The 13,305-nt window shown below is 34.0% G+C and overlaps 2 protein-coding genes across 2 annotated transcripts; both read left to right on the top strand.

Moving 5' to 3' along the window:
* The first annotated feature begins 346 nt into the window (after nt 1-346).
* On the top strand, nt 347-4,228 carry LOC101250773 (triacylglycerol lipase 2). The gene is made up of 9 exons (XM_004233953.5): nt 347-658; nt 728-838; nt 1,347-1,487; nt 1,577-1,687; nt 1,763-1,906; nt 2,156-2,196; nt 2,273-2,352; nt 2,443-2,538; nt 2,623-4,228. The coding sequence occupies exons 1-9, from the start codon at nt 485-487 to the stop codon at nt 2,940-2,942; spliced, it is 1,218 nt and encodes a 405-aa protein (XP_004234001.1). The 5' UTR covers nt 347-484; the 3' UTR covers nt 2,943-4,228.
* Nucleotides 4,229-5,221: 993 nt separating this feature from the next.
* On the top strand, nt 5,222-13,030 carry LOC101250276 (uncharacterized). The gene is made up of 15 exons (XM_004233952.5): nt 5,222-5,382; nt 5,511-5,625; nt 5,696-5,807; nt 5,887-5,931; nt 6,013-6,080; nt 6,190-6,244; nt 6,320-6,399; nt 6,481-6,564; nt 8,554-8,667; nt 9,094-9,212; nt 9,662-9,779; nt 11,097-11,221; nt 11,349-11,499; nt 11,689-11,768; nt 12,438-13,030. Exons 1-15 carry the CDS (start codon nt 5,222-5,224, stop codon nt 12,523-12,525), a joined length of 1,515 nt encoding a protein of 504 aa, XP_004234000.1. The 3' UTR covers nt 12,526-13,030.
* Nucleotides 13,031-13,305: the final 275 nt, after the last annotated feature.

The following is a 13,305-nucleotide window of genomic DNA, read 5'->3' as shown; positions in this document are numbered from 1 at the left end:
CTAAAAACTGGAAACAATAGTATATTAGTACGTAGTGCGATGTATAGAAAAGCAAAATAAACCTTTTTTTATGTTTGCAAATTATCAGAAAATAATTTTGAATTTGACATAAATTATTAATAGCTTTTTAAATTTTTTTTATTTGACTAACTAAATTTTAATACGTCTTCAATTTGCTATTAACATAAACTACTGATCTCAAATTTTTGTAGAAACATAAACCTTTTAATAAAAACAAAGAAAAATATTAAAAACATTTCTATATTTGATGAAAATTCAAAAATATATTTCACTCACGTAAAGGTATTTACTATAATAATTTCAAATCTGTTAGTCATGTCAAGGCTCTATCACTAGAAGAAAGAAAACAAGTGGTTTTCACACCAATCCAGATTATTCCCCATCATGTCACTATAAATAGTTGTCTTTTCTTTCAGAGTTCAACCATTCCTTCTCCATTTTACTAATTTTTTTATAGATAGAAATGGCAATGTCAATCTTGTCATGTTTACGTATTTTCACATTAGTTATGTTCGTGCTTGAGCCTAATCGAGTATTAAGCTCAAGACACTTTGGTTTCATTAGTTATGGCGACAATGGAGCGGGTATGTGTGCCTCCACTGTCGCCCCTCATGGTTACAAATGCCAAGAATTTGAGGTATATATATTTAATTTATTTCAATTATATATGTCTACTAGTTTGGAATCTTAATTATCTGTGTCTCAGGTTAAAACTGATGATGGATACATACTAAGTGTACAAAGAATTCCTCAAGGCCGTGTAGGAGGTGGTGGGCAAATCAGGCAGCCAGTTTTGTTGCAGCATGGAGTTCTTGTGGTAATAATTCACACTTTTAGCCATTAATATCGATATCCTGTCTATAATAAGTTTCATAAAAAGGTTATGCATAGTAAGTAAAAAATATATAATTGACGATAAGCGTTTAATTTTAATAAGCGGCTGAGTTTGACGGATCCGATACTGGTGGAGTAAAACTCGGAGATAGCAAACTTTCAGGATAAATTAAATATTATTATACTAAAAGAGTGAGGATCCTATATGATTTCTACTCATTATGATTTCTTAAGGTAGAAGGATATTTGTAAGTCTGAAACCGACATTAAATATCTTCACCATTATGGCATCGGATATATTGCCCATTGTGGTATTGATTGTTGCCAATTATTTCAATCCAAAAGTAATAAAGATATAGCTAGCTATTTAGTGGTGGACCTTAGATTGTGCCAACTATTTATTTTTATTTTTTAAAGAAGACATAGTTAAAAAAAATATTTTTTTTATATGAATTGTCAGCGTATATAATTTGAATAATTATTTATTTAAGGATGGTGCAACGTGGTTGTTGAGTCCACCGGAAGAATCTGTGGCGATGATGTTAGCAGATAATGGTTTTGATGTTTGGATTTCGAATACCAGAGGAACCAGATATAGTCGTCGTCATGTCACCCTTGACGCTAGAGATTCGGTATCGTCAATTTACAAATTATTATTTAAAGACACATTATATATGCATATATTATTATTATTATTATTGAAGAAACAATTTGTTTGCAGGAATACTGGAATTGGTCATGGGATGAATTGATTGTTCATGATTTACCATCTGTTATTGACTTTATCTTCAAACAAACTGGACAGAAAATACACTATGTTGGTCATTCAATGGTATCGTACGACGTTCCATCGATCGATTATATAATTAATTAGTTTCAAAATTCATACTCATGTTTAATGTAACAGGGAACTTTGATAGCTTTGGCATCATTCTCAGAAGGAAGAGAAATAGACAAGGTTAAATCAGCAGCATTACTAAGTCCAATTGCTTATTTGAGCCATATGACCACTGCACTTGGTGAAGTTGCTGCTAGAGCCTTTGTTGGTGAAGTAAGTATATTTTGTATAAAATTAAATAAATAGAAATATTGTCGTACCTGACAATTTTATGTCATAGTCTATGTATGTCTACTTGTTTAATTTTATACCGTAAATTTAAACATCTAGTACTTATGAACACGGGCGTATATACCAACTGAATTCAAGTTAAAAGACATAGTTAAATAGTATGAGTTTTATTTATATATTACAATCCATCTCTCTTAATTACAAATATATATTTTTTGGGTGTGTCTGCAGATCACCACAATATTTGGTCTTGCTGAGTTTAATCCAAAGGGGTAAGTAAATTAAATAACTCATTATAATTCTCATGTTTATAGTTTTAATTTGTAATTTGTTGGTTGAATTATTTAGTGGACCTGTAAACAAATTGCTCAAGTTCTTCTGTGCTCAGCCAGGGGTAAATTGCTATGACTTAATGACTGCAATTACTGGTACTAATTAACTACATTTAATTAATTAGTGAAGTCAATGAGAACTATATATTATCACATACAACTACTTATCTTACATTTTGATTGAAGGGAAGAATTGTTGTTTGAATTCCTCCACGGTCGAGATATTTTTGAATGACGAGCCTCAATCCACTTCAACTAAAAACTTGGTGCATTTGGCTCAGAGTAAGTTATCAGATTCATCGTGATATTCTGATATTTAATTTAATGAGTGAATATATATATATGAGTGTGTGTGTGTTGATGCAGCCGTTAGAGATGGTACACTTTCAAAATATGACTACGGGAGCAACTACAATTTGGCGCATTATGGTGAAACCAAACCTCCAAAGTACGATTTAGGCAACATTCCTCGTGATCTTCCACTATTTTTGAGCTACGGTGGGCAAGATGCACTGTCCGATAGCAAAGACGTTGAAACATTGCTTGACTATCTAAAGTTTCATGACGTAGACAAATTGCATGTTCAGTACATCAAGAATTATGCTCATGCGGACTTCGTCATGGCAACCAACGCCAACAATCTTGTTTATAACCACATTATTTCTTTTTTTAGAAACTATGCCTAGCTAGCTAAGACCCCTCATCAAAATTTGACCATGATGAGAAACAACATTGTTCATGATGAACACACTAATTATTATTAATTTGAATAATATGAATCATTATTTAATATCCCATAAAAAAAAATTAGAATATTATATGCACATCATCATTCCCACACCCCATTGATAGACTGCATTGTTGTTATGTTCAACTCAAACCTCTTTCTCTTTTAAATAAGGCTTAAATCATCTACGACTCCTTAAAGTTATCGGCATATTTTAATTACGAGATACCTTAAAGTTATCTGCATATTTCAATTACGAGATATACCTATTGATTACTTTTACTATCTCGAATTAGGACCGTTTGAGCATTTTCCTCACAACCAGTTAAAAATATAAAATAAGTGTAGCCTATTGTCAAATTAACAGCGTACATGTGGCAATTTGAGTTGAAACGATAATTAGATTATAACTTTTTAAAAAACTATTTAAAAGTTTTTGTGCACCCACTGTAGCTCTTCAACCTTCTTCATTCAAAAAGAGTTGTACATCCACCATTGTTGCCGTCGTCATTGTTTTCTTCAAATCCAAATAATTTTTTCATTGTTTTTCTTTAACCATCGACTCTTCAACCTTTTTATATGTTGAAATAGCACATCAATCCTCTTTAGTTTTTTAATTTATATTGTCTTTTTTTTTGACGTTTGGAAAAAATTTGAAGGAAATTCAACAATTAATGGTGGAATCGAGTTGTTTGAAGAAATTTTCAATTCTAATAAAAGATTGTGAAATTATTTGTTTGAAATTGAAACCTTCTTCATTATCTTAATATTTATCAATTTTCTTCTTCTCGTCTAGGAAGTTCAATAAATAATGATGAAATTGAGTTATTTCAATTAATAAATGATTCCTTTATGTAAATGAAATTTCGAGATTGTTTAGTTTGATGATGAACCCACCTCAATTTTCTCCCCTTTTTATCATGATTTTATTTTGTGCTTAAAAAAATTCATTTACAATGATTTCCTTGCATTTCTAAAAATGTAGTGTTCCCGTATGGTAGTGGTGTGGGAGAGGGTGAGATGGTTGAAGAATCTCGGGTGGATGGTGATGATTGTGGCGGCGAAAATGGTGAAGGAGTTATGAAGGAAGAGGAAGAAATAAGAAGAAAAAGATTCTAAAAAACACATTTTTATACTTCTCGCGCGCTAGATATATGTGTTATACATTTTCCAGGCATTCGTTTTGAATAATGTAAGGAGGTTTTGACCAAACTAATCCATTATATAAAGCCATTTTTAAAATAATATATTTTTTTTAAAATTTTACAAAACTAGTATAAACGTATTCCACAGTAACGTTTTAAGTTATATTTTATTTTTTAAAAGTTGATGGAGTCAGATTGATATACATTACTCACAGTAACATTTTACTCCTAAAACGTTACTCATAGTAACGTTTTATAAGTAAAACGCTACTGAAAATAACGTTTTAGGGGTAAAACGTTACTTACAGTAACGTACATCAACCTAATGCTGTTAGTTTTTAAAAAATAAAATATACCCTAAAACGTTACCGTGAAATACGTTTATATTAGTTTTGTAAAATTTTAGAAAAACGTATTACTTTGATAAATTGTTTTATATAATGACTTAGTTTAGCTAAAAATTCTAATGTAAATATTCAATAGGTACATGTTATACTTAATATGTCTAAACGAAATATGCGGCAACTATAGATGACGCTATATGACTTTAGCCTTTAAATATATTACGATATATTGTAATATTTTTATGACATTACAAAGAAACTAAGATACATATTAGTGTTATTATATATTAAAAAAAAAGTGAGATAAAATGATTACTATGAACTCTCAAATCCTTTTTTAGAAAATATTGGTTGCTAGTTCCTATATACTCTTTTTTTTTTTTTAATTTCTATTATATTGAAAAAATTATCAATTTTTTGTCCATATTATTGTTGTTAACAAAATCTATAGTATTTTGTTTTTCTTGCTACATGATACTCTAAAATGAAATAGATGGATTCCACATATCTAAAATGAAATAAATATTTTTCAATCAATAATTATTTTGTTTATTAAAAAAGAGGTGTTTGGAAGTATTTTGAAAAAGCTTAATTAAATACTAATTACTACAAAAATATAATCGCTTTCTTTTTGAACAATAATAAACCGGTAAACAAAAAAACCGGTTGTGATACCGGTCTGCCACCCGGATATTGGCAGAGATAAGATAAAACAATTTTATCCGTTCGTTCCTTGAAGGGAGACAAAAATGGCGCTGAGCTTCTTCTCTCCGCCTGCTCCTCCAGTCCATCGCATTACCTGTCAAGCTCTCTCCGTTGCTGTCCCATCAGTAGCAGTAGCAGTAGCACCTCTCCCTGTAAACCCTAATCCTTCCTTGTCCTGCGCCCTCAACTGCACTCATTTCCAATCGTACGTAAATTCTTCTCATTATGTTATGGTACCGTAATTTTGATATGATATGATAATGAGTAGCTGTATACATAGTTTAAGTGGAAGACAAGATTCATATTTTGCTTTTTTTTGTTTAACTTTGACAGGTGTTCTGGTTGTACTCAAGAGTACAATCTACATCATCCGGTTGTAATTGATGAAGCTATTGGTTTCTTCAACAAGCTCGGAATCAAAGATTTTTCATTTGACTCCTGTAGATTAGTATGTAATCGCTTGCTTGTTCATTTTTTAAATTCTGTGATTCTATCACTTAAATGTCTTGTGAATGCAGTGGGGATGGAGGTGTCGGGCTAAGCTGGCTGTTCGCGGTTCATCCACCAACCCCTTGATTGGGCTTTATGAGGAGGGCACTCATAATGTTGTTGATATACCTGATTGTAAATGTATGCTGTTTGGATATTTACTATCTGCTTATTGTATAGACAATATATAGAATTAAATAAGACCGGCCTCTTTCTGCAGCTCATCATCCAAACATCAATGCTGCTGTTAAGCTCCTGAAGAAAGGCTTGTTCTTAATCCTCCTCCCAATTCATGTGAATGAATTATACATACTATTCCTTCTTCTCATTTGGATATTTCATCCAGGGATAATTGAGTTGAATGTTGAACCATACGATGAAGATCAAGGCACTGGTGACCTGAGGTATGTTCAGGTGAGTAAAACATATAAGTTTTCAGAGGAAACATTTAGGTTCGTGAGATAGCTCAATGAAATTTTTTTTTTGGTGTTCTTTGTTTACTAATGTGCTACTCATTGTGCAGATGGCCGTCACCACACATGATACCTCCCTTCCTATCCCGGAGAGATATAAGAATGGTTTGTACATGATATACTGAATAAGAGGCTTATGATTATTCTTTGATGGTGTTGATGGAAATTCTCTCATTTCAGGTAAAGTGCAGGTCTCTTTGGTTTGGAATTCGAGAAGCGAGAATTCAGCTAACACCGCAAAATTAAATGCTTTAGCCAATGTAAGAAAGTTATGTTAGCAATACTAGATTTCTTCATCAATGAATTACATTAATTTTACAAAATCTCACTTGCTATTGTAGTTCCTATGGGGCAACGGTGGGCCAAAGAGAAAAGTCCATTTGGTTCATTCAGTTTGGGCTAATTTCCAGACATCATCAAATAATGTGAGCATATATCTCTCTCTCAATGGATGTCAATAATATATGATTGGAACTTTTAGCTCATAATTTGGTCAATACGAGGTCCTTGTGTACACTCTGTGAGATCTAAACAAGAGCATGCTACTAATCATAGCTTGTTTACTTACCTTAAAGTATCCCATCAATTTATTTCTTGGTTTCCATTTCCTAGCCAGTGCACAATTGAGACGCATTGCATGTAGTCTATTTCATTTTCCTAGCCGATCCAAAATTGAAATGCATAGCTTGTAGTCCGTTCATTTTACAGTGTCCACCTCTTCAATTGGGAATAAATATTTTTTTTAATGTTAAAAAACAACTAAAACATTTAGTAGCTTTTGTAAATGAAAAAGTTAAAGCAACTTAATGGTTTTGATGCTGTCATTTTTTCGAATATACTCTCTTCATACTTGCAGCTATGTTGAATTTGTTAGCTCAAGTTTCAGTAAAAGGAGTAGTTCACCGTGTTAAATATGAGCTTCTTATAGAAGTTGGGAAATTGGTGGTGGAGTTTCGTGGTTGGCTAATGAATTTAAGACCCTTTCTACCCGTTCCAATTATATAAATGGACCTCCCCTTCCATGAAATGGATGAGATACATGGCTCCTAAATTGAAGGGAGTAGTTTCTTAGAGAAAAGAGAAACTCCTTGGCTAGGTTGCATGAAGTGACGATATTTTAGTTTTGCAAATACATATATATATGATCTTTAAGTTGATTTCAACTGACATCTATCCCCTCCGACTTTGGGTGTGCACAAGTGCACACTTAAACTTGTATAAAATTGAACTTGTATAACATGAAGGACGCATGTTTCTACTTGTTCAATTTAGTACAAGTTTGAGTGCCTACTTAAGCAAACTCAAAGTTGAAGGGCATAAATGAAATTTGAAGCGAAGTTAAGGGCACATTTATGTATGGCATAATACAAAAATATGCCCTTTATCTTGGTTTCGAATTACATTTATGCCCTTCAACTTTGGGTGTGCACAAGTAGACACTTAAACTTGTATAAAGTTGAACAAATAGACACACATGTCCTACATGTCTTCCTACATGTCATTTTTTGTCCTACGTGGTGTCCTACGTGTATTGTGCCATGTAGGACTCATGTGTTTATTTATTTAAAAGTTGAATAGTTAAAGTGCTTGTTTGTGCATTATGAAAGTTGGAGGTCAAAGTTAAAATTTGAAGCCAAGTTTAGGGTCTAATATATGTATTATGCCTTTTCTTTTTGCTTTTATTCAAGAACCTGGTAACAGGGTAGTCTCAACTTGACAACAAAAACCACAACACATGATACTTACAAATGGTTCTTGTCAATTTCTTGTATTAAGGGTACTGGAGGGTGAAGGCATCAAGCATTTAGATTCTTAAGGTTGTGATCCTGGCTTTGTGTTCCCTATACTGTCTTGTCCAACAGAACTGCAAATTATTTGAATGTAGATACTGAACGACATTGGCATCTTTTTCTTTGAATAGTTATTGAACAGTGTAGTTTTACTTGTCACCATGATTTTTATTTTTTTTTGAAACTGGTAAAGTTCTTTCACATCGCCATGATTTCGAACAAAGTCAATGAGAAAGACTTGTGAATTTCCTATCTTATGCATGAAAAATTATTTGAACGTTCTTGCTCATCTTGGTTTGCTATATAAGAACTTGGTGATGTACCTATTACGATATTAGCTTTATCAATTGGATCACAGTCTAAGACTCCTTAAAAGTAAGTTGTTTCTTCAGAGTTTAGCCAGTGGTTGCTTTAGATTACTATACAGATTTTAGTAGATCAAATACTGTGAATAACAAACATCAATACCATTTGTATTGTTGCATGCAAAATGTATCAAGACTTCTCCTTTCCAGATTCCACTAGACCTTGTTAGCTGCGCTGCAAATATTGAACTAACCTACAGTATTTTGATATCTTGATAAGAGTGCTGCAGTTTGTTGATATCTTCTTGCTGGCATGCAGATTATATTTGGAAACAGATGGAGACATTTGTTGGGGGAAAGAGATTTCTGGGAGCACATTGGAGGGATTGATGTCTCTTTAGCTCCATCAAGCTTTGGGCAAGCAAATACGCGGGTAGAACTCCTAAAAATGGATCTTATTTGTTTTTTTCTAAAAGGAAAGATCAATGGACATGCCACTTATTAGGAAAAAAGAAAAGAATCTTTATTCTGTACATTGGACATGTCTTCTTTTGGGTAAATAACTTAATTCATTCTTTTCCCACTTCTTCTGCTTCTGGTCTTAGTCTAGGGCCAATCAACAACTTCTGACCTTGCAATGACATGTTTTTGATGATTACTTTCTTATTTTAGTTTACACCAACCCACTTAAGGATGAACTAAACTTGGTTTGAGCCACAGAACATGCATTTTTCTAGGGGCATATTTCTCATCATCATATTTTTCTTATTTTGATAACCCACCCCATACAACCTTGATCGATTTTCCCATGACTACATGTTTTCCCTCAATTTTACTTAATTTGTTTGTCATTCTTCAGGCTTTTGATTCTTTGCTGCGGAAGTTGCAGAAATATGTCCCTCAAGGCGCATCAGTTGTCGATCTCTATGCAGGTGCTGGTGTAATTGGGTTGTCTTTGGCTGTTTCAAGGAGATGCAGGTTGGGATAATAGTGCTCTACCCCTTTTATTAACCTACTGTCTGTTTAAGTCAGTCCCAAAAAGAGTAGTCTCTCTGGAAATGGAAAATTCTATCATATCCAAAAATTGAAGTTAACAACTGATAAAATCACTTCGTGTTATTTCAATTATTTTTCCATGTGCATTATTTTGAATTTGATGTGAATTTTTTCACCATTGTCATTTCTCTCCCTTCCGTGGATAAATACCTGTTCACATCTTCTAGGTATAGTTTTACCACAGCGAACTTAGATCTGATAAGTTGTGAAGATAATATGTCTGAAACTTTCCTCTTTTAATTTATTTTTAAATTTTAAAGTCAACTAAGTCAATCGAATCTGGACAGAGTCAGTTTCAAAGCAATTTCAATCAATTCTCTTAACTTGAACCGTGAAACTTCAAGAATCCAAAGAAAATGTTTTCTTCTCAGGTCAGTTAAATGTGTTGAGGTTAACAAAGAGTCCAGACAATCTTTTGAGAAGACAGTGGAGCGCTTGCCTACAAATGTCGAAAGCAATATCAGCTGGCACCATGCAGACGCTTCAATAGTAAGTCTGAACAAGTCAATTACAGATGTCATCACAAACATGATTTCATCAGACATGCACCACATTGTTTTAGTCGCATAAACTTGTCTGCAATTTCACTTCAATCTATGGTTTTTGAGATCTATTTATATGTTCATACAGATACTGAGAAACACACTTCTGTTTTATCATGTACATCTACATATAGATTTTTATCTTGCAAGTATGATAGAATTGATTCAAGAATAGATAGGATGTAGCATTACAAAATTACATGGGACATACTGGAGTAGGAATGTGACCGTCTACTCAAAATGCACCTCAGCTAAGACTAGTAGCCAATGGAATTTCAATCACGGTGCACATGTCTACACCTAGAAGTTCCAAGTAGAGCAGTGCATATGTCCTACACAGATACTTGAAAGTGATCTACTTATTGTGAAAGGCTCTATCTTTACGTAATTTCTGAATAAACTGCAGACTATATTAATCCCATTCAATAGACACTTTTGCCACTATCTGACTATCTTGGATGAGCTATGGCAATTCAGTAGGCCATGCATCAAATCATCTTCTCATCAAGCTGTTTTGGACTGCCCTGTATACTTCTGCAGCTATTCTGTATTAGTATCATAGAAAAACAGCTTGCTTAAGTGGAGTTTCACCATTTTAGAAATTGTCTTAGTAACCAATCTGGTCCTACATAAAATCCACAAAATGGAGCTACATCCTAAGATATGATGTTTGCACCGATAATTGTATTCCAATCAACCTCGGTCACTATCATCCTCAAGTAGAAGTACTACTTTGATTGAGAAACTAGATGCAATTTTGAAAATTACCTCATAGGTTCTCTATTAGTGGAAGAACTTCCTTAATGAGTCTTCTAAGTTCAATTTTCTTCCACTTGGCCAGTTCCGTTTCACACTTCTACTGAGTTCGCTCACAGTGGTGACATTGGCCGTACATGTGTATGTCTGTTTCTTTATTCCCTCTTTTTTATGTTTGGAAAAGCAGAAACATACGGAGAGCAGTTGATTTACTCTGTAAAATGTAGGAAATTGGAAAAAGAGGTCCGTGCTTCGCAAATTTCTGCAGTTAATTAAACAGTATAAGGTTATCATTTATTTTCTTCATTATAGTTTAACATTATTATATCTCTTGGATCTCTTAGTTCAATTCTGGAGAATACTCTACAGGTGGAAACTTTGCAATGTCTTTGTAGACTCGACTTATTTAAATCTTCTTTTCCAGACCTAGAACTCCGTTGTATGCTGAATATCTATATATTATTTTGATGTTGTGTATAAGTTTGACTTGAACTTACAACTTGCACAGGAACCAACTTCATGGCTCTTGGGATCGGATGTTGTTGTGGTTGACCCTCCGAGGAAAGGACTTGACCCGTCCTTGGTGAAGGAACTACGGCACATCTCAGCAGTGGAACTCAGAACATTTAAAAGGTGGAGTGAAGGGAATTCTATGAAGTAAATTGGTTGCTATATTTGTTATGAAAATGCACGATCATTGATGTACTACAGCATTTGAGGATGTTGCTGTCATTCACATATGTTTTATTTGTTATGTTAGACCTGAAAAGGTCAAAGACGAGAAGAGACCATGGATCCTGCGTGCCAGAGAAGATTCAATTCAAATTGAAAGCACAACTGTACATGAGGAAAATCAATCATTGCCTCAAACACTTATCTATATTAGCTGTGGTTGGGAAAGTTTTAAAGAGGTATATTTGGCCTTCAAATCCATATTAGAAAATTTCGATTGAGATGCTGCTCTTTGATCTTTCTGTCTTCATACAATTTGTTTGAACTATCTTCAGTTCCATCAAGTTTTTGGTTCATAAAATGCCATAAAACTTTGGGCACTGAATTATGTCATCTTGAAACTGATGATAGGCCCCTTTTTCATGCAGGATTGCTCGTCACTGCTTGCTAGTAAGGAATGGCATTTGCATAAAGCCCATGGCTTTAATTTCTTTCCCGGAACACAAAGGTTTTGCCTTTCCCTTAGTCCTACAGAAAGTTTAAACTTGTATTTGTTTCAACTAACATTAAATTTCATCCAACATGGTTACAAAATAACTTTTATTTAATTTTCATTCACACATATGCATAATAAACACATCTGCTTGAAGGAAGAAACTCTGTGCTGCACAAAAGATCGTGAATGGTCTTCCAGCATAGTGTTGAATCTCTCACTGCTCACAAATACTGACATGTCTGGTCACTTCACTTCTATGTGGAAATTGCTACTCAATGTAGTGTTAGATGTGTTAAAGGGACTTGCTAATTTTGACTAAGCCTGTCGTTAGGACATTTCTAAATTTGAGATTGTGCGTTGGTGGTCACTGATTGTTGAGAAAATATAGCTCTCAACTGGAACTCAGCATTCCCATTGGTGATAGCAAGGGAATGAAAGACGTCACAGAAGATCATAAAGTTGAAGGGCTGGGGTTCGTAGATGCTCACTAAAGACACCAAAAAGAAAGATGGATAATTCTTGTTAAATAAGTTTTCCCCTTTCTTTTTTTTTTCCTTTGGTTTTTTTAACTCCTCTTCCTTATGCATATTGTTATCTTCTTCTATTTCTTCATCCTGTCCCTTGCTTTGTTGGTAGTGCTTTTGCTTGATGCTTCATTCTATTTCTTCATTCTGGATGCAGTATTGAGATTCTAGCTGTGTTTAAACGAGGCAGAGGAGCTAGCACCAAGAAGAAGAAATCGGGAAAAAAGCAAAAGAAACCCCACTGAAGAATTCAATTAAAGAAAGGCCAACACTAAAGCTCATATTCGACTGAAATAAATTACAAGGAACAGAAGGGTAGAGAGGAGGCTTGCTCTGAAATATTGCTGTTCTTACCTTATGGGTCAGTCAATGTGACTCTCGTGCCCAAGTGTCCAACTGCTCTATGATTTACTAGTGCAGAAGTCATTTGGTGTGCAACCAAGAATGTTTTGTTACACTCATTTCTGGTCTCACATCCATAGCATTGTATTTGCAAGAAGCAAAGAGTGCTGGGGATTGTTTTGGGGTAGAGAGAGATATTCATGATTTCATGTATAGCAGAAAATAATCTTTTTGGCTCTTCAAGCATCTTCCTAGCCTTTCAGTTTCTTCTCCCAATTGTTTGTTTTCTTATGTTGCTATGAGTAACGTAGCAGCTGGACATGTGGATGCTTTGTGTGACGAACGTAGAAGAGTAACTATGTTGTTGCTCTTTACTCTATGCTATGCAAAATGAGTGATGCACTTAAATAGTTCTTCTAAAGCAGTTTCTGAAAGGAAATTGGATGTGTTCTGACATCAGTACTGTTGGTTTCCCTTTCTCATGGTCATGGGTCTTTGAAGATCGTGTAAAGAATCTGAGTACAAATGCAGGATATTTGTGGCTGCTGGTCAGTTTTACATGTTGACGACCCTGTTGTGATACACAAATAGTTCATGACTACAAATTCAGATCATTGAACTACAATGGGAAGTTGACAGCAATTCATTAAACTACTGAGGTGGGTTTAAATTCCATGTAAATA

Source organism: Solanum lycopersicum, chromosome 3 (genome assembly GCF_036512215.1).
Source record: "Solanum lycopersicum chromosome 3, SLM_r2.1".
Taxonomy (NCBI): domain Eukaryota; kingdom Viridiplantae; phylum Streptophyta; class Magnoliopsida; order Solanales; family Solanaceae; genus Solanum; species Solanum lycopersicum.
Note: the sequence above shows the minus strand (reverse complement) of the source record. Positions and strands in the feature narration are given on the sequence as shown.